We start from the raw sequence: 19,669 nt of genomic DNA on the forward strand, positions 1-19,669 counted from the left end.
CTACTATTTGCTTTAATTTAAATAAAACCTCAACTAAAAAGAACATCATTCCTTCACTAGCACAAAGTTTGTCAACAATGCCTTCTCCTTTTACAAGTATTACTAATTTCTTGAGAATATAAATATAATTCATTTAATGGCTGTCTATACCAAGTTTAGTTTCCAAAATAAAAACTACAATCAACATAGTTTGTTTTTTAATATTTTAAAACAAAGAAAATAACTTTGAAGAAGGATCAATAGTGATATGACTAAATAATGTACAGTACACTACAGGTCATCATAATTTATAGTGGCCTATAGTAAGCCTGAAAATAATGGTACTCTACAAAAGATGTGAAAGTCACTTTCGCTTTTAGGTAGTACATCATTTTACAAAACAGTGCTTTTATTCTCCAGGATAAGACTGAAACTGACAACTGAATACCCTGGAGACTTATTAACCTATGTCATTTTATAATGGAAGTTCCTAAAGCAGAGAAGTCAGGGGTGTAATAATAAAGGTATTTTACAAGGTTCCACTTGTGCTGAAGAAAAATTCACAAAGATAATATCTACTTGGCTCATGGATATAATTAAGGAATTACAAAATATTACTTTCTTTGCTGCATATAGGAGGAGCACTATTATAACACCATGAAATTAACCATGGGCTTGTGCTTTTTTATGCCTCATTTTACAATCATAGTCTACTTTTCCAAGGCCAGGACTACCATTAACTCCAAGCTTTGGCTGGTATTTGTCACATAAAGACTTATGAAATTCTGAAGAAAAATATATTAACATTATTCTGAGATATAAACTCACCTGGCTCCTCATTTGAAGTGGTAAAAATACTATTATAAGATCTTCGAACACGTAAAGTTATACAACCATTTTCATGTAGGCAAAATAAACCGTCACGTTGAAAGCAGGGTATTACCTTTAAATAGATAATGTAGTCATTTAAAAAAAACACAATAGATTAAAAAGTATATGCTGGGAAGCTCATAAACTCATATTTAGAGAATATGGGCAGAAAAAAAAAGAAAAACAAAAATACACACATAATCCCAAGCTTTAAAAACTAAATGAATTATTCAAAATCTCCATTTATGGGGCACCTGGGAGGGGGGGCTCAGTCAGTTGAGCAGCCAACTCTTGATTTCAGCTCAGGTCATGATCTGAGTCCTGGGATCAAGCCCTGCCATCAGGCTCCGCACTCAGCAGGGAGTCTGCTTCAGGATTCTCTCTCCCTCTGCACCCCCCCAACCCCCACCCCCGGCTTGCTGGCACTCGTGCGCATGTGCACACGCATGCTCCCTCTCTAATAAATAAATCTCTAAAAAACAAAGAAAATCCATCCATTTATTATCATAAAAAATTTGTCTTTATCCAGGTAACTTAAATAGTTCAATAAATATCTTCAGATCAGAAGAATTTCTAGGGTAAATCAAATCAAAAGTGCAGAAAAATAGGAATATACAATAACATCGTTAATTTTTAAATAAATAGAAAAGACAAAGTGGAACTAAGGACTTCTGCAAGATTATGTTTTTTCTCCATATAACATTCATAATCAACTTGGAGGGATGTAATTTTTAAATCATAGATACCTGCAGAAATGGAACTCCTGTTCGTTCTATTGCAATCACACCCACTGTTTGATTCACCTCAAGGTCAAGGATTAAAATCTCTCGAGGATATAGTAACAACATGTGATTTCTTTTGGAAGGCAGATATGCCAACTGAAGGCAATCGTTGAGAGTTATAAATTCAGCGCTGAAAAAAGTAAAGATACTTTAGGGATCAAGAAATGAGTCAAAGACTTTATTCATATCAAAAAAGCTAATAAAGGACTGAATTTTGTCCTTTCCACCTAACTTGTCAATAAGAAGGTACAACTGTTTCCTGAAATGACCAACAGGGACTAGCATCTGAAACTAAGATCTCTGTGCCAATTATGACGATAGTATTGCATAGGTTGGATAGAGATACGTTTCTAAATTTTTGAAAAATTTAAGTAATAAGTCTATAAGATGGTAAGTGACAAAACTAATAGTTTTATTTTTATTTTGCCATCAGAAGTACCAAACAGATTGCTGAAATCAAGACTCAGCATCAAAACAAAACAATCTGGGTAATTAGGGCCCTTAGACCAGGAGCCAATGGATTATCTGTATGGCCTTGGGCAAGTCACTTCCTCCCCTCTGTCTTCATTCACTTTTAAGCTGTCTTAAATCTTTTCTGAAACAAAGTAGGGTATTTTATTCACTTATCACAGCGTTTTCTTCTGTGTAAATAAAATTAATAAAACTTTATAAAGACTGTAGATAGTTCAGAGTCTCAAGACTCATTTTATTCCTAATCAATAGGAATAAACATTAGGAATAAACATTATTAGGAATAAACATATAATAAACATATAATTATACTACTTTCTTTTTACATAATGATTACAGAGTTTTAAATTTTAAATAAAGTTAGGCAGCTCTTTTCTGCCCACAGGTCCTATCCCCGTGCTTTAATAAAACCACCTTTTTGTACCAAAAATAAAATAAAATAAAGTTAGATTAGAGGACTACAAAGAGGAACATGGATTGCATTAAAATCTTGGCTCTGCCACTTCCTAGTTGGGTAAGCTTGAGGAACACATTTAAAACAATGTGGAGCTCAATTTCCTCACTTACAAAATAGGCACAGTATTACTGCCCAGAACTGTAGCAGGACCACATGTAATAATGTACATAAAAGCACCTGGAGCAGTTCTATTTGAAGGGATTAATAATTCATTTCCCCAAAACTCAAAATGAACGTATGACTCATGAGAAGATATAACACATACAAATCATAATATAAAACAATTCAGACTTTAAAAGATTTATTTATAACACAGAATCAATGAAAAATAACAGAAAATTCTCTTAAAATATGTAAGGAGCAAATTATTTCAGCACAGGGTGGGGGATAAATTAGTGAACTTAACGAGCCTATGGTTTAATACATAAAAATGATATTTATATATAAATTCAGAATATATTTATAGAGCAATCTGTATTTTACCATATATTTTTCAGGTAATTACCCACAAAATCTAGGCAGAATAATCTTAGCATATTAAAAATAAGAGTCTTTTTAAAATGAATGCCAAAATACTGCCAAAGCAATAAAAATAAGAACAATCATAGCTTTCTAGGAAAAAAAATTGAAATCTATTTTTCCAATGCACAAAATTAGTTACTTAAAATTTTATTCAGTTGCAATTTCTGAAATAAACAATAATAGGTAGCATTTACCAAATAAATGCTTACCAAATTATCTGCCACTACATTAAGTACTTAAGCTACTGTATTTTAATCCTCACAACAACCATATAAAATCCTATAAAATGCTGTTTTAGAGATTGGGAGAGTGAAATTTGAGCAAGATTAAAGAATTTTCTGAGTCATGTAGCTATAATTTCCCCTAGAATCCTGGTCCTTAATCAGTATGAGAAACATCTTTACATGCATAAGAAAAACACCCATATTTTACTAGCTAATGAGACTGCACAGCACTTAAGTGAGGAAAATGTATTTAAAATGAAAATCCAGCTTTCGTCCCCAATTTTTTAATGTATTCAATTGCCAACGGTGGAATCTTCATCTTATATTTTCAGATTTAAAAATCAGAAGCCCAAAACTGTGATCTGTAAAAATCAGTGGGGGAGAGGTTAGCATGATGACTAGAAACAAGGAGCCACATCAAAGGTGGAATCTCCTCTTTGGGGAAGAGACAGAGAGAACATTCTCCTCCATATAAATTCAAAACTGGAAATGAGAAAGGGTGAGGTAAAGAATAAAATCAGTATTAGTACATCTTCAAAAATGACATTTCATGAATGGATGATAAATAGATGAACGTGGTTAGTTTTATACTTGTAACTTACCTAGGTTTCTCTTGAGTGATTAAGATTTTTACTTTATTAAGAGCCTTCTTGGCCCCTGTGGCTGCAGCCAGCTTGTTATGAGCTGGGCTAGAGTGTGGGCTGGATATGTAAACTTTTTTCCCAGGGCCCGAGGGAGGCTTGGATGGAGAGAAGTCTGAGATGAATACAATACCCTCGCTGGTGAGTACTATATTGAGAGAAGCAAAACTCTGATTAAAGTTTAATCAAGTTTAGCACAGAGTTTTATTCCAATACAATTTTGAAAGCAAGGTAATGATAATTTTAATAATATAGAATTGGCAGTGTAAGGGAGTCATAACATAACTGGAATGTTCTCCAAGTTGAACTGAAACAGGTGGTCCATTACAATTCATCAGAGGCCTCCAAGCTCAGCGTTCTAAATTAATGTTTTATATTAAAAAGATATCAGAAGGTTACTGGCAGAAAGCAGAAAGAACAAATGTTTGTTCTTCCAAATAAATTCAGTGCACGGACTTTCGTTAAAAACCTTTCCTCATTATATCCCGTAACTTCAAAATCCAGAGACTTTTCAGAATATAAAATTCACAGAAGAAAAAAAAAAATCCCATATATAAGAGGCTTTGCATATCACACTTAGCTAAGTTGAAATATGTGATGTGATACTAATTTTTTATGATTATCATGAGCTACTCAGTCTAAAAATATTTCCTTTTTCTTTTGGAGCATCAGATTGAACCTTAGGAAGTATAACAGAGTGTTCTTTTTCTCTTTATATCTAGGGTAAAAACAGAGTGCCAACAATGGCTTACTAAGTGTACAGGAAACAGAAGTATTCAAGAAGGGAGCACCATATTTAGCAATACAAATTTTGCCTTTTTATGACTGAAAAATAATCTCCCTCAACACCGGGGCTAATACAAGGATATCTAAACAGAGAAATCTCATCTATCCTGGCTCCCTGCAGTTAGTGAGGCTGCTTTAAGCACAGGGAGCAAAGAAGTATTCAAGAGCTATGACAGTCCTAGTACATTCAAGATGAGTAAATCAAAGCTGTTAGGTGAACTGACGCTTTGAAATATACTGTGCTTTTATCAACCAAATTACAGAGATGCAGTAAGTTAGCCTGAGGCCTTGTCTCCTTTTCAGATGACAGAACTCACCTTCCAAGGTCTCATTCTTCTTCTTTTGTGTTGCCCTCCCTCAGTCAGTGGATCAGCTAGAGCAGCCCTGCTCTGTGTTCCCACAGCACTGCATTTCATAGCACACTAAGGAGTGAGTGCACGTATGCACATGTTCGTACACACAGACCGTATATGTGTATAGACACGCAACGCCTAACCACACACTACTGTAACTGCACAGCCGTGTTTCCCATTTTAGTTTCTGCGTGTACACACTTCTCTTCTTTCTTCAGCACACAAATACACACTCAGGAATAACAAATGCTGGTAGATAAAAGAATTCTGAGTCATTCAAATTCAGGGGAAACATTCTTTCCCACAGCTAATTCCCTTATCTCTTTCCAGTTTTTGATCAAATATCAAAATGAAGCCTACTCTGACCACTTTATCTAATACAACAACCTGCCCATTCCCAGCCCTCCCATTCCCCTTCATTCCCTTTACACCTGGAATATAGTAATAGCTCAAGAAATATCTGTTGGATAACTGAATGAAGAATATTTCCTAAATCATTTAGTCACAAAAACATGTGTCTAAAAACAAATCAAATTTTTAGATCAGCAGCTCAGTGAAAACACCAAAAGCACAGTAGCAAAAACAACCTCTGCAAGAAAAAATTCCCTTGGGCTTATTCTGTGCCTCACATGCATCTATTTATGGCACTCAAAACACATGCATGAATTTAAATGGTTTTTAGAAGGAAGAACTGAATTTGGCCACATACCAAATGAAACCTTTGACTCAGGTTCTTTATATGTTCCTAGAAAAACAAATTTAATTAAGCCCAAATTAGAATAGCACAGCAACTCTCTCTCCCCAGCTAATTGAATTCTATTTACAAATTCAACACAGTGAAGGTACAGCTTGCTGATTTAAATTTCTAGCCATCAAAATACTTGCAAATGATATGGGATTATGATTTAGTATCCATATTAGATGCTGCAGATATATGGACTTCTCCACTTTGTTTTAACATATTAGATGTATGATATGGGTTGTGTATATCTTATGTATAGAGCATTAACTATATTATAAAGAACTCATTTTCCACAAGAATCTATTACTCACAAGTTAAATGTGAGGGATCAAAAGGGTCAAAAGAAAAAGAAAGAATGTTATCTGCATAGCTTTTCTTCCACAGTTTGGTGCCAGTATCTGCATTCCAGAGCACAATATAATTTGGTGGGTGGATAGCCAGTAGTAAATCTCGGGAAGCATCTTGATTCCACAACCACTGAACATCTGTAAAGACCAGATAAAGGCAAAATTCAGAAATCACTTCAGAAGACTTGGTTAATGTGTCCTTGACATTTAGGGTTTTGTTTTTTTTCCCCACAATCCTTAAAATCCTAACTTCCCCTCTCCCTACGTTGCATATATGTGTATATATGTCAGGACTGCACAGGAAAAGTAGTTTTATATTAAAATGAGCTGTCTGGACATTAGAATCTCAAGATCAACATTTTCAAATTACTTCAAAGAAAATACAAGACAATTTTCACTTAATCATTACTTAAAACTTTGCGTCAAAGACTGTCCTGGCCATGATCAACATCAGGCTCTCCTAACATCTTTGTGGAATTACTTAACGGGACTTTGCAGAGTTTCATGTTTTTTACACGATAATAAAGAGAACAAATATCTCGTTCAGTACCTAGTACAATGCACTCAACAAATATTTAAATAGTCATCTAAAAAATTCACTCCGTCAAGACAGCCATTCAAAGCCTTGAGTAGAAAGAATACCATATTGGTTTTAAGTAGTAACATAAACACACAATCTATATGAAAATGAAAATAAAATTTGTATCATCTCTATTAATGGAAAGTAAGCACTAAGGGCTAATTCAAAATAGCAATTCATCCAAGTTTACTTTATTGTAGCTTAGATTACAAGACTTTTATAGCAGCTTAATTTTTCTCATGCTTGATAGAGGCCAATGCTAAAATTAATGCAATTTACTAAAGCACAAATCATCTGAGATTTGAGGAAATATGCACAGAAATATACTGATAAGGACAAGAAAGCTAGATTCAGATCAATAAAACACGCTGAACACAATCAAGAGTTAACTGGGAAGTGATGAAATTAAAAGGGAAAAAAATCACCCTAAAAGTAAGTGTATTAATATAAACACTTAGCAGAGCACAGACTTTCCTCACCCTGAATAGGTTTGGCATGCTCTTGGATCTCACACTGAGCTACTCCCGCAGCTACATCCCAAACGATGATCTTTCCATTGACATCAGCAGAAGCTAAGCGCAAGGAATATGGTGAGCCAATGTTATGGTGATAATTTTCCCTGGCCCATTTAACCTAGTATCAAGAAGAAATCAAATCAAGTAAATACTTGTACTGGATGAAACTAAACACAATTTTCATAAAACATCAACCAGAACCCAAACTACATTCTACACTTATGTTACAAAAACATTTAGAAAGAATAAACAGGAAACTGTTTTCCATCTCGAAAGTCAGACTTTTATTATGTGGTATTTTTTTTAAAGTTGCAATACAATCATAAAATCTAATCATGACAAAACATCTAAAATCCTAAATTACTAAGTAGAATGGTTTTCTGTACTCTACTCTCCTAATTAAAAGGAGACAACTTAGAACTACCAAAGCCTTGCAGAGGAAAAAATGGAAAAAAACAAAAGCAAGCAAAAAACCCTCTAGCTGTCCTTTTCATAAAACTGGAAAAAAGATGTTAATTTTTTTCTTAAAAAAAATATATGCTTCATACCTCTAGCAACATCATAAGAATGGAGTTTTTACAATAAAAACCACAAGATTCCAGCACAAATCAAGTTAATCCTGAGCATTAAATACTGACAGAGTCATGAACAAAACACACGTCTTCATTTCACCCTAAGCCATGGCCTTCCGTGGCCACAACCTCCCCTCTGTTCTAGCTCAGCATCCAGTTTGTCTTCTTCGAAGCATTTAACAAACAACAATTTGTAATTGCTTTATTTACCCCGTTTTGACCCATCACCAACCCGTGAACTATAAGCTCCACTGGGTAGGATCATGCAGGCCTTGTTCACATTTCTATTCCCAGATCTTAACAGACCACCAAAGCTAGTGCTCAACAAATATGTGTTTAATGAATGAACTCAAACACCACAGAATCTTCAAATATATACATATATAAACATATGTATAGAGACACATGTGTGTATATATACATAAACACAAACTCATACCTAGTGCCAAGGCAGGGAAGTGTGCCTTCCCTACAGTATTCCTAAAGAATTCATAAAAAAGACAAAACAAAAAGTTTTCTGAACTTCAGTGTTGATAAGCCTTAAGGTTCTGTTGTAATACATCTTTTCCTCAGGCAGAATTTTTTAAAATAAAATGTGTTAAGAGAGTGTATATGCATATATGTACATGTTTGAATGTGTGTCTATGTGTATATTTATATTTAGTGTGTATATATACAGTCAATCCGCATTATTTGCAGATGTGTTTGCCCACTCACTGGAATTTGTGATTTTACTTAAAAAATGAATACTTGCAGTGCTTTCACAATCATTCAGACACATGCAGAGTGGTGAAAAATTTGAGTCACCAATAGACATGTGTATTCCCAGGTGAAACAAAATGTTCTTATTTCAGCTCTCATAATGCAAACGAGTGTCTTTCTCGTGGTCTATTCAGCACCACTTTTTTGGGGGGGGGGCATTTTTGTGCTTTTTATTGATGATTTCATTGTTCAAATTCAAAATGGTCCCCATGCACAGTGCTGAAGTGCTGCCTAGTGGTCCCAAGCACAAGAAGTTGTGATGTGCCTTATGGGACAAACACGGAAGATAAGCCCTGTTCAGGCATGAGTTTTAGTGCTGTTGGCTGTGAGTTCAATGTTAATGAATCAACAAAACAAATATAAAACAAGGTTATATATTGATCAGTTGATGAAAATGTTGTGACAAGAGGCTCACAAGAACCTAAGCTGTATTTACCCTACAATCAACAATTCAATCAACTGAGCAATCAACATTTCAGTATTTGCTAATTTCAGTGTTTGCAGCAACTTTACAGAATAAAACTATCATGGATAAGAATTGATTGCATCTATGTATATAAGTGCTTGAATTCCATTTTTGTAAACCCCAAGCAGTGCGTGTGTGTATTTTTTTTTTAATCACCTAGACATATCATAATCAAACTGCTGAAAACTAAGGATAAGGAGAAAATCTTGAAGGCAGTCAGACAAGAAAACATACACTGCATGTAGAGAAATAAAGACAAGAATTTCTCTCAGAAATTATGGAAGCTGGAAGATAGTGGAATATCTTTCAAGAATTACAAGAGAAAAAAACTGATGAAATATCTTCATAGACAAATAAAAACCAAGAGAATCAACCTATATTAGATATATACCTCAAGAACTTTAAGGAAATTCTTCAGGCAAAGGGAATATAATACCAGACTGAAACTTGGATCCACACAAAGAAAAGAGAACGCTAGAAATGCCAAAAAGATCAGGGAAATGGGTGGGAGGGAGAACGTATTTTTTCAAAATAAAACCCTATACCTAACACCAGACTTAATGGTAGAAGACTGAATGTTTTCCTCCCAGGCTCAGGAACAAAACAAGAATATAGTCTCACTACTCCTGTTCATTATAGTAACGGTCCCAGCCAATGCAACATGACAAGAAAAAGAAAAAATAGAGGACATACAGATTATCAATAAAAAAACTAAACTGCCATTATCTGCAGATGACATGATTGTCTACGTAAAAAATCCCCTCAAAGTTACTAGGTCTAATGAGTTTAGCAAGACCACAGGATATAGGTCAATATACAAAAATCAGCTGCATTTTTCCCTACTTCACATTATATATAAAAATTAACTCAAAATGGATCAAGAACCTAAATGTAAGAGCTAAAACTATAAAATTCTTAGAAGAAAACAAAGGTGTAAATCTTAACAATGGGAGAAACAAGAAAAACAGATAAATTGGACATCAAAATTAAAAACTTTAGTGTGTCAATGGACACCAACAAGAAAGTGTAAGACAGCTTACAGAATGAAAGAAAATATTTACCAACCATGTATCTTATAAGGGACTTCTATGTAGAATACATAAAGAATTCTAATAACTCAATAATTAAAAGACAATTTAAAATGGGCCAAGGATTCAATAGACACTTTTCAAAGAAGATATACAAATGGCCAATTAACACACGAAAAGATGCCCAACATCATTAGCCACCAGGGAAATGCAAACCAAAATCACAATGAGAACCTCTTCACATCCAATAGGATGGCTAGAATCAAAAGGACAGATAATAACAAATGCTGGTGAGGATGTGGAGAAACTGGAATCCTCATATACAGCTAACAGAAATGTAAAATGGTATAGCCTCTTTGGAAATAGTCTGGAAGTTCCTCAAATAGTTAAACACAGAGTTACCATATGCGTCAGCAATTCCACTCCTCTGTATATACCCAAGAGAAATGAAAACACATGTTCGCACAAAAACTTGTACATAAATGTTCATAGCAACATTATTCATGATGCCTAAAAACTGGGAAATACCCAAATGTCCATCAATACATGAATGTAGTATACTTGTGGACTGGAATATTATTCAGCAATAAAAAGGAACAGAGTACTGACACATGCTAAAACACAGATGAACCTTGAGTGAAAGAAGGGGAAAGAAGCTAGGCACAAAAGGACACTTAATGTGTGATTTCATTTATGTGAAATGTCTAGAATAGACAAATCTACAGAGACAGAGAGTATTTTACTGGATACCTAAGGATGAAGGGAATGAGGGGATGGGGGGCAGCTATTAACAGGTGCAGTGATGAAATTGCAGTGCTGGCTACACAATTCTATGAATATATTAAAAGCCATGGAATTGTACACTATAAACTGGTGAATTTTATGGTCTGAATATCTCAATAAAGCTTTTATCAAAAACAAACAAACCAAAATCCCCAAATCTCAATCTCTAATCTTCTCTAAGATTTCAGGTCACTGTGAATCAATTGCACCAGGCGTCTCAGACTTTGCATGTTGAAAACTTAAACTCACTGATTTCACACCTACTCCCCTTGTCATAGCAACACTATCATTCAGTTATTTAAACAGAACTTGGAATCATTCTATTCCCTGACTCTCCTTAAACTGATTACTATACAGGCTATCAAGTTTACTTCTTCAGCAGCTCCTGAATATGACTCCTTCCTGCCTCAGCTTTATTTTAGGCCCTTAGAATTTCCTGCCAAAATTTCTGCAAAAGTCTCCTAAATGATCTCACTGCCTCATCTTGCCTTTCTCCAAGAAATCCTCACTGCTGCCAGAGTAAGTTTTTATAGAATACAAATACAACCTTATCAATTGCCTACTTAAAAATCCAAATTCCTTCAAAACCATCGAACACTCTCAGGACAGACGAATTTCTCTGGCTGCCTCCTCGTCCATAACCCTCTAGCCATATCCCAACTTTTAGCCAACTTTATACCCCACTACTTACTGTTGTGTACAGTCTTCTTTTTATCTGTGGTGCTCCTTCCCCTATTCTTCACTTGGTTAACTACTGTTTACCAGTCCCTAAACTGGAAAGACTTCTGGGACCCTCCCCTGATCCCTACAAGTAGGTGTTAGGTAGCTTCTTCCTTTGTCCCTAAGCATTCACTTAGCATACCGTATTTATATGTTTTCATTGTTCCTCATTAGACAATGAATTGCTTGAGGGCTTTCATCTCTATATCCTTAGCATATGCTAAGTGCTCAAAACGAATGAATGAATGAGTAAATGGTAGAACTGGTGCTATCCATCATCTTTAAAATCACCTAAGAGCTAGTATTTAATAGCTCATCCTGGATTGCCATTAAATCATATACACGGAAATGCTAGGCTACCCCAAATGAATCATTATGTTTAAAAGCTATTCAACATTTACATATATGACTTCATGAGAATCTAGTGATATTTAAAACTTCAGAATAGGCAATATGTTATAGGGTGAAAGTGGGATTTGACTTACCTTGACCACATCAGCTTTATGTTTTTCTAAAACTTGAAGAGTTTGGGCAGTATTGGAATCGATCACTACCACAAGCGAGTGACATCCATAAGCAATTAAACCTTGCCAGCCCCTAACAAAACAGTGATATTAAAATTTAAGTACAAAACAAAGACTTAACTTCTCTCTTGCCAAGAGGCATGCTAAAATAAATCACAAATCTAGTATGTACTACCATTAATAAAATTATTATTGAAGCATAAAGGCCAGTTTTGTTTTGTTTTTACCTTATCCCATTTAAATAAAATGTCTAGCTAAACTAAAAATGTTGACATTTGTTTTTCACGTGGATAAAAAAGGTTCTAAGAGACATGCATATACAGCCCCGGAGACGTACAAAGCAACCCCTGTCCTCTATTTGTCTTATTCAACTTCGAATCCTGAGCACTCACAAAAAAAGTGCCTGAGATCATGTTCCGTAGGCACCTGTGACCAGTCCTGGTCCTGCCAACCAGATAAAAAGACAAACACTGGACAGGAGGTTTCCTCCCTCTTGCCAACATGCCCAGCAGCCCCAGCTACAGAATTTCGCTTTCTATCTAAGTATTAATGTTCAGAGTTCAGTGTTAGTTTACAGTGGAAAGGTCAAGGTGAGATGACAGGTGAGGGTAGAGGCGACTAGCACTGGCTCTGGCAGGTTGTGGAATGACTCAAGGTAAGAAACGGGGAGATGAAAGAGAGAGAAGGAAAAGACAAACCGGGGAGGAGACACTGGGCAGGGGAATTTGACGGTGGAGGGAGAGGAGCCTGGATGTGGGAGGACAGGTCAAGGCAGGCGAATGCGATGGGAAGGCAGCTTGGGGAATGAGCAAAGAGAAACACATTTGGGAGAAACAGGGCCACTATCTTTGCACAGGGAAGGTTCACACATGGGGCATTTACTCTTTTCATAGTAACCACAAAAACCCAGCATTTAAAGAAAACCTCTAGCGCGAGGGCAGCAGCCAGGCTCGGCGAGGCCAAATGAACCGGGGGGTTTCGAAACCTCCTGTTCCCCTTCCCTACACACTCATGGCCGAACCCAGTGTCCTCGAAGCCCGGCGCCCTCACCAGTCCACCGCCGCCTTGTTGTGAGCATTGAGGGCCCCGGTGAGGGTGCGCGCCGACACCTTGAAGTTCACAGTGAAGGGCAACATCGCCTCAGCTCAACGCGGCCCTCGGCGCCCACCGGCAACCAGGAAGCGGCGGCCACTGCGCTTCCGTTACCAAAAGAGTCCGGGTGGCTCCGTGAGCGCCGCCGTTTGGTTCCGTCAAAAGCAAGTTTCCACCACCTTGGATTCCGCCTTCTTCAGGTTCCGCCCTCAGCGGTTCAGCCTCGCTCAAGGTCTGGCCGCCCAGCTGGCGCTGCCAGTCCGAGGAGGGCGGGGCTGTGCTTTGGGGGCAGCGGTGCTGCTTTCCATTGGGTCTGTTTTCTTCACGTTGGGACTGCGTAGGCCTCTGTACCCTGCAGGAAATCGTGAAAAGCAAGAGCTGAAAGTCCCCATTAGCCTTTCTGACTTTGATCTATTAGCTCAGGACAACGACCAAATGCCAGGCACTGTCGTAGGCATCGGGCGTGTAGCGAAGACACGGCCTCCGCTCTCAAGAAGTTTATAGAACAAATATAGGAATAGGACTGGGTGAAATGGATAGAATGCATGAGATGAATGGCTCTAATATAAACAATTTCTAAATATGGAGATCACGCCACATCTGGTCTTGAAAATACTTGAAAAAATATATTACTCCTGAGGCCAGCTGCTTGTCGGGGGCAGCTTTCATTTTGCAGTTTCTCCTCTGTCTCCTCTCCTTCAAACCAGACTCCACCTCCCTCTCCTCTGTGCTCAGCACATCATCTATACTGTCGGTCAATAAGAAGAGTGTGTAAAGCAACTAAATTATTTATTTGGGATTTTACGGATCGTAATCCCTGGGGCACAGAGTCCGCTGAAATCAAATGTATTCTCTGAATTGCCAGGGAGCAGGAGCTCAGTCTTAAAAAGGCAAAAATCTCAAGGTTACATACTTGTTTGGAAAGAATTAAGATTGGTGCTGGCAGAGTTTACGGTGACCATCCGATATATGTTTAGATCTTTAGCTAACAGGTATTATATTATCTTTATTATGGTTCAAAATAGAAGGATGTATTCCAGGAGGTGGTGGAGTTGGAACTGACAAAAGTCGGAAGTTCCTGGTGTTCCCAGGATTGAAACAGGAGAGGGGCATACATCCTGCTACTTCTGCCCGAATCCACATCCTCTCCACTCTGTTTCAACTGACTGTCTTAACAATCCTTACTTCATTTCGAATCTTTCACAATACCCTTTACTGTAACACTTGCCATGATTTCTTTCCAGCAGTAATTTTGGCAGATGTCTGTTTCTTCTCCAATGCATTCAACAAAAGGGACAAAATAATTGGTAATTTTGTCATTTCAGGTTTTTGCGTCTATCTCACTCTGAGAAAACAGCTTTCTCAAAGATCGCCTCCAATACCATCTTAGTTGTTGAAGCCAAAGAACGCGCTTTGTCTCTTAGTTGTTCTCTGGCCAACTGTTGTTGCTTCCCTTTCCTTTCCTGCCCCACATCCTTCCCTACTGATGCTTTTGGGGCAACCAGAGTGCCAATAACCACAGGTCTAAATTTATCACTCCCTTATTAAAAATCTTTGATGCTTCCTGACAGAGATTGCTAATTGGCTCCCCAAATTCATTTTCCCCTTCTTTCATAGGAACAGAAGCACAATTTGTATCTGAGCACACTGTCATTCCATGAAATGAATACATATCCCACCTCCCGTTACAACCAGATCAAGCCATAAGACTAAATTCTGGCCAATGTGATGTAAATGGACATATTGTATAGTGGCCTCTGAGAAATAACTCTTCTGTGCTGTACTGTGTTATTTCAATATACATACCCCACATGATTGCTATGCGTATATGTCTGTCGAGCAGGGGAGACTAACATATTTTTAGGCAACTGCAATATAGGAGAAAAAAATATGCCCTACTAGACTTAGAATTCCTTTCAGAAAGGAACTAAATCTCAATCTTTCTTTGTCCCCAGTGACAACCACTCTTCCTGGCATGCAGTTGGTCCTCAATAAGTGATAAATGGAGCAGGAGTTTTAAATGGCCGTAAGCATAAGGTCAATCAGGGCTTGAGATGACAAAAAGGAGTCAGTGATGGCACTCACAGATGGAGAAGAGCAGCAAGTAACCCTCTTGGAGGAAGAGGGATTAATTAGTTTAAATCTGTAAGCTACCTTGAGGACATGAATGTTGAATATTCAGGGCAAGGATGGATGACCAACTGGGATTGGGACAGGAATGTCTCCCATGGTACAAGAGTGTGAATTAAATATGTTAATGGATTCCCTGAAGCACCTGTCTTGGCCAGTGTGGAGACAGAATATCGAACACGCTGGACTATTGATCTCTTGAATAGGACAGAACCTATGCTCCTCTTCCATGCCTGAAAAACTACTATTTCGCCTCATCCCCATGCCAGAAGACATCAACTCCAAAGCGTGGTAATGGGGGCCCAGAGCATCCATCCACTGCTATATCACTTGCATCCCTAAACTAGAACAACTTTTTTTTTTTCTCTTTCGTTTAAAGTTGGTGGAAATAAGAGTACAGATAACCCTTGAACAACACGAATTTGGACTCGACTTATATGCAGATGTTTTTCAGTAAATATAGGACTGTAAATGTATTTTCTTAATAATATTTTCTTTTCTCTAGCTTATTATAAGAATACAGTATATAACACGTGTAACATACAAAATATGTGTTAATCAACTGTTTATATTATCGGTAAGGCTTCCAGTCAACAGTGGGCTATTAGTAGGAAGTTTTTGGGGATCCAAAATTTATATGCAGACTTTCAACTGCATGGGGGGGTCGGCACCCCAAAGCCCTTGTCGTTCAAGGGTCAAGTGTATAATGGTGATATTTCTTTTTTGAAAAAAAGATTTTATTTATTTATTTGAGAGAGAGAGAGTGACAGAGAGAGAGAGCATGAGCGGTGGCGGGGGGTGGGGAGAGGCAGAGGGAGAGGGATAAGCATACTCCCCACTGAGTGGGGAGCCCAACATGGGGCTAGATCCCAGGACCCTGGGATCATGATCTGAGCCACCCAGGTGCCCCAATGGTGATATTTTTGATTGCTGTTCTGATCAGGGATGAAGATAGAAATAATAGGTAACTGAACAAATCACTTACTTCATAAACTTTCCAAGGTCACATCAGAAAGAGTGCTGCTAAATAGATTTGGGCGTGCGTGGAGATGTTGAGGATGAAGATGATGAAGTCAATACCTTACTGCTGAGCACTCATAAAGTGTCTGGTGCTATGATCTACCCTTCACCTGTATCATCTCACTTAATCGACTGAAATTCACAAGACCATGATCATAAGTGTCCTATAGATGACAAAAATTAAGATTCATAGAGTTTTCTGAAGTTAGACAGCCAACAGAAGACGGAGCCAGCATTGGAACTCGGGTGAGTCTGATTCCAAAACTCATGCTGCTAACTACTGGCAGGACCATCCTGCCCTCCATGCCACAACCCACTCCACAGCCCAGTTGCAGTGAATTCCAGTTGTCTGGAAGCATGGGATTAAGCAACAACAACACAGATTGATAGAGATAGGATTCATAATCCCTACAATTCATCTACTGAACATGCACAATTTGGTGATGTTCACAGAGTTTTGCAACCATCACCTCAATCAGTTTCAGAATGTTTTCATGACTTCATAAAGAAACCTTGGCCCCATTAACAGTCACTCCCCATTTCCCCCCAACCTCCCTGGCCCCTTCCCCTAGACAACCACTGATCTCCTGTCTCCATAAACATGTCTCTTCTAGACATTCCATATAAATGGAATCATATCCCATGTGGCCCTTTATACTTGGCTTCTTCCTTTTAGCATAATGTTTTCAAGATTTGTTCGTGTTGAAGCATGCATCAGTACTGTATTCCTTTTCATTACTGAGTAACATTTCATAGTTTGGATATACCACCTTTTATTTATCCATTCACCCGTTGATGAACATTTGTGTTGTTTCTACTTTCCAGCTATTACAAACAATGCTGCTATGAACATTCCGGTACACTTTTTTTTGCATGAACACGTCTTTTCATTTCTCTTGAGTATATATTGAGGAGTGGAATTGCTGACTCATATGGTAACTCTATGTTTAACTTCTTGAGGAACTGCATGACTGTTTTCCGAAGAGGAACCGTTCTCATCAGCAGTATAAGAATTCCAATTTCTCCACATCCCAGCATTATTTATCTCTGTGTTACTTTTTTATTATAGTCATTCTAGTGGGTGTGAAGTGGTTTTGATTTGTATTTCCCTGATGGCTAATGATGCTGAGCATCTTTTTATGTGCTCATTGACCGTTTATATATCTTCTTTGGAGAAATGTCTATTCAGATCCTTTCCTCATTTTCAAGTTTGGTTGTCCTTTTACTACTGAGTTGTAAAAGTTCTTTATATACTCTAGATGCATAGTCTCTAATTAGGCTTGAAAAATTTCTCCCATTCTGTAGGTAACAACATAGACTTTGAGCCACTTGGCTGAGCAAATATTGCCCATAAGTTTAAGGACTGCAGTCAAGATCTTATTTCCAAAACTAAGAAAGATAGCAGTGACCTGGTTCTGGCCTAATTGTGGAGAGGGAAGGGAACATAATTCTGGTGCTAAAACATTATGTATAAGAACAGGGTACCCTTCCAGGAATAAAGAAATTGATCGAAGAGAAAAATCTGTGGATCATTTATTATTTCCTTCATTTTATTTTTGTATTTTACTACTTGTGCAGCTTCAATTTGTGGTTTTGTTTTCTTTTATTTCACTTGAAATGAAAGGATAATGAACAACTTCAGGCACACTGTTGGCAGTCCTGCTCAATTTCTGACCTTCACACTTGTCCAAATGTCTTCTAGCTCTTCTGTGTGCACGAGCCCGGGGAAACCATGCACTGTATGCAATACTCTACAGGTCTTTTTAATGCCCTTCTATTACTAATACAAGTCTCATTTGTTGAGGATTTAATCATGTGTTAGGCAGTGAGATAAGGACTTTCCATGTTAGTTAAACTTTTTAATCCTTGCTCTGGATTTTCTTCTCCTGGGGGAGTCATGGATGGTTATCATCAGTAAAAGAAGGGCATTTGTTGCGACCTTGGACAGATAGATTACTTGACCTCCATAAACCTCTTTTTTTCCTTCTATTATTTAGAGGGAGGGGTGAAATCATCCTTGGATGATTAAGAGCATTACATTAGACAATATATTCTAAAAGCCTAACATAGCACTTAGATTCCTAAGCACCTTTCTTATTTACCAACAGAGCTGGACAATAAATCTAGACCTCCTGTTTTCATGGACAGCACTGGCCTGTCCAAGCTATAACACCTTGAATGTGAAGAAAGATCGTCCCTCTTTAAGGGGCAGCCTGCAAGAGAAGTAGTAGTAAGGACTTGGGTAAAAGTGGAATTGAATTTTCTATCGTCATCAGGATACCAAAACCACAGTGACCAGCTTCTAAAAAAAAGGCTTAAGGGGTCACCAGCAGTGAACACAACAGGCAGTGTTTGGAAATCACAGTTCTGGACCGAGCATGCTAAAGTGGGCCAGGAGGGGCCAAATCAGCGCTTTCTACAAGGTGAAGCTGTCCTCACATAGCCAAAGAAAGACTTGGGCTGTTAGAGCTGTCAGGCAAGCCCCAACCTGTGCTCCACTAGGAGCCATGCGCAGGGACGGCTGTCCTGAGAACCATATCCTACACTGTAGCAGATGCGGCTCGGGGCTCACTTCCGGTGGTTGCAGGGATTGGCTTTTAAAGGAGGGGCTGCAGCCTGAGTGTCTTTCAGGATGATGTTACCTCGTGTCTCTTCGAGGCCTGGGTCCTTTAAGCCTCCCTTCTCAGGCTATGTCCTCACTCAAAACCTTCTCTGTGGCATCGATACTTGTCAAGACATTTACTGCATTTGTTATTTTCCTTAATACATTCGTATTTTAAATTGATCAGTCCTCTGTTATTTAAAGAAAAGCCCTTGAATTCTAAACCAAACCTGTTTTGTTAGTGGTGGGTATCCCCAACTCCATGTTCTCAGGGAAGGAACTTAAACCTCAGACAAGTTAAGTGACTTACCCAAGATCCCACTTCTAGCTGGTGGCATAGGCAAAACTCTACCAGGTTTTCTCACTCCAAAGCCAGGGCTCTGTCCAGGATACAGAGCTGCTCCACATGAGACATAGGAGTAGTTGTGAAATTCTCCTAGGGGATGAGATGGGGACCGGGAGTGCACACTTCAGCACAGTCAAAACATTTTAAAGGAAATGCACCCAGTTACGTGGGCAAAGTCAGAAGGGGAGTGGGTGACCGCCCACGTAGGAGGGAGTATTGGACTGACAGCCTCGACTTGGCATCTGTTCATCTTTCCTTGGATTTTTTCCTTAAACACCTTCTGCCCACGCCTTACTTCCTTGCGAATGATCATCAGCCTGATTTATTCTTTGGCTACTGTCATTACTGATCACCT

At 38.1% G+C, this 19,669-nt stretch overlaps 1 protein-coding gene across 4 annotated transcripts in view; it reads right to left on the reverse strand.

Annotated features, from left to right (window-relative positions):
• The window catches only part of WDR11 (WD repeat domain 11), a 56,689-nt gene extending 43,356 nt beyond the window's left edge, over positions 1-13,333 (reverse strand). For 2 of the 4 annotated variants that reach the window (XR_004923117.2, XM_036110997.2), the window contains exons 1-7: positions 13,175-13,333; positions 12,086-12,197; positions 7,234-7,387; positions 6,139-6,312; positions 3,908-4,094; positions 1,596-1,761; positions 808-922 (exon numbers count right to left, since the gene is read on the reverse strand). Coding sequence is in view for 3 of the 4 variants with exons in the window: in XM_036110997.2 (XP_035966890.2) it covers positions 808-922; positions 1,596-1,761; positions 3,908-4,094; positions 6,139-6,312; positions 7,234-7,387; positions 12,086-12,197; positions 13,175-13,260 (994 nt within the window). In the remaining variant the exon portion in view is untranslated. The remainder of the gene's footprint in view (positions 1-807; positions 923-1,595; positions 1,762-3,907; positions 4,095-6,138; positions 6,313-7,233; positions 7,388-12,085; positions 12,198-13,174) is intronic. The other 2 variants (XM_078077055.1, XM_078077056.1) reach the window with 1 other exon arrangement.
• Between the last annotated feature and the right edge of the window lie 6,336 nt (positions 13,334-19,669).

Source organism: Halichoerus grypus, chromosome 7 (assembly GCF_964656455.1).
Source record: "Halichoerus grypus chromosome 7, mHalGry1.hap1.1, whole genome shotgun sequence".
NCBI lineage: Eukaryota > Metazoa > Chordata > Mammalia > Carnivora > Phocidae > Halichoerus > Halichoerus grypus.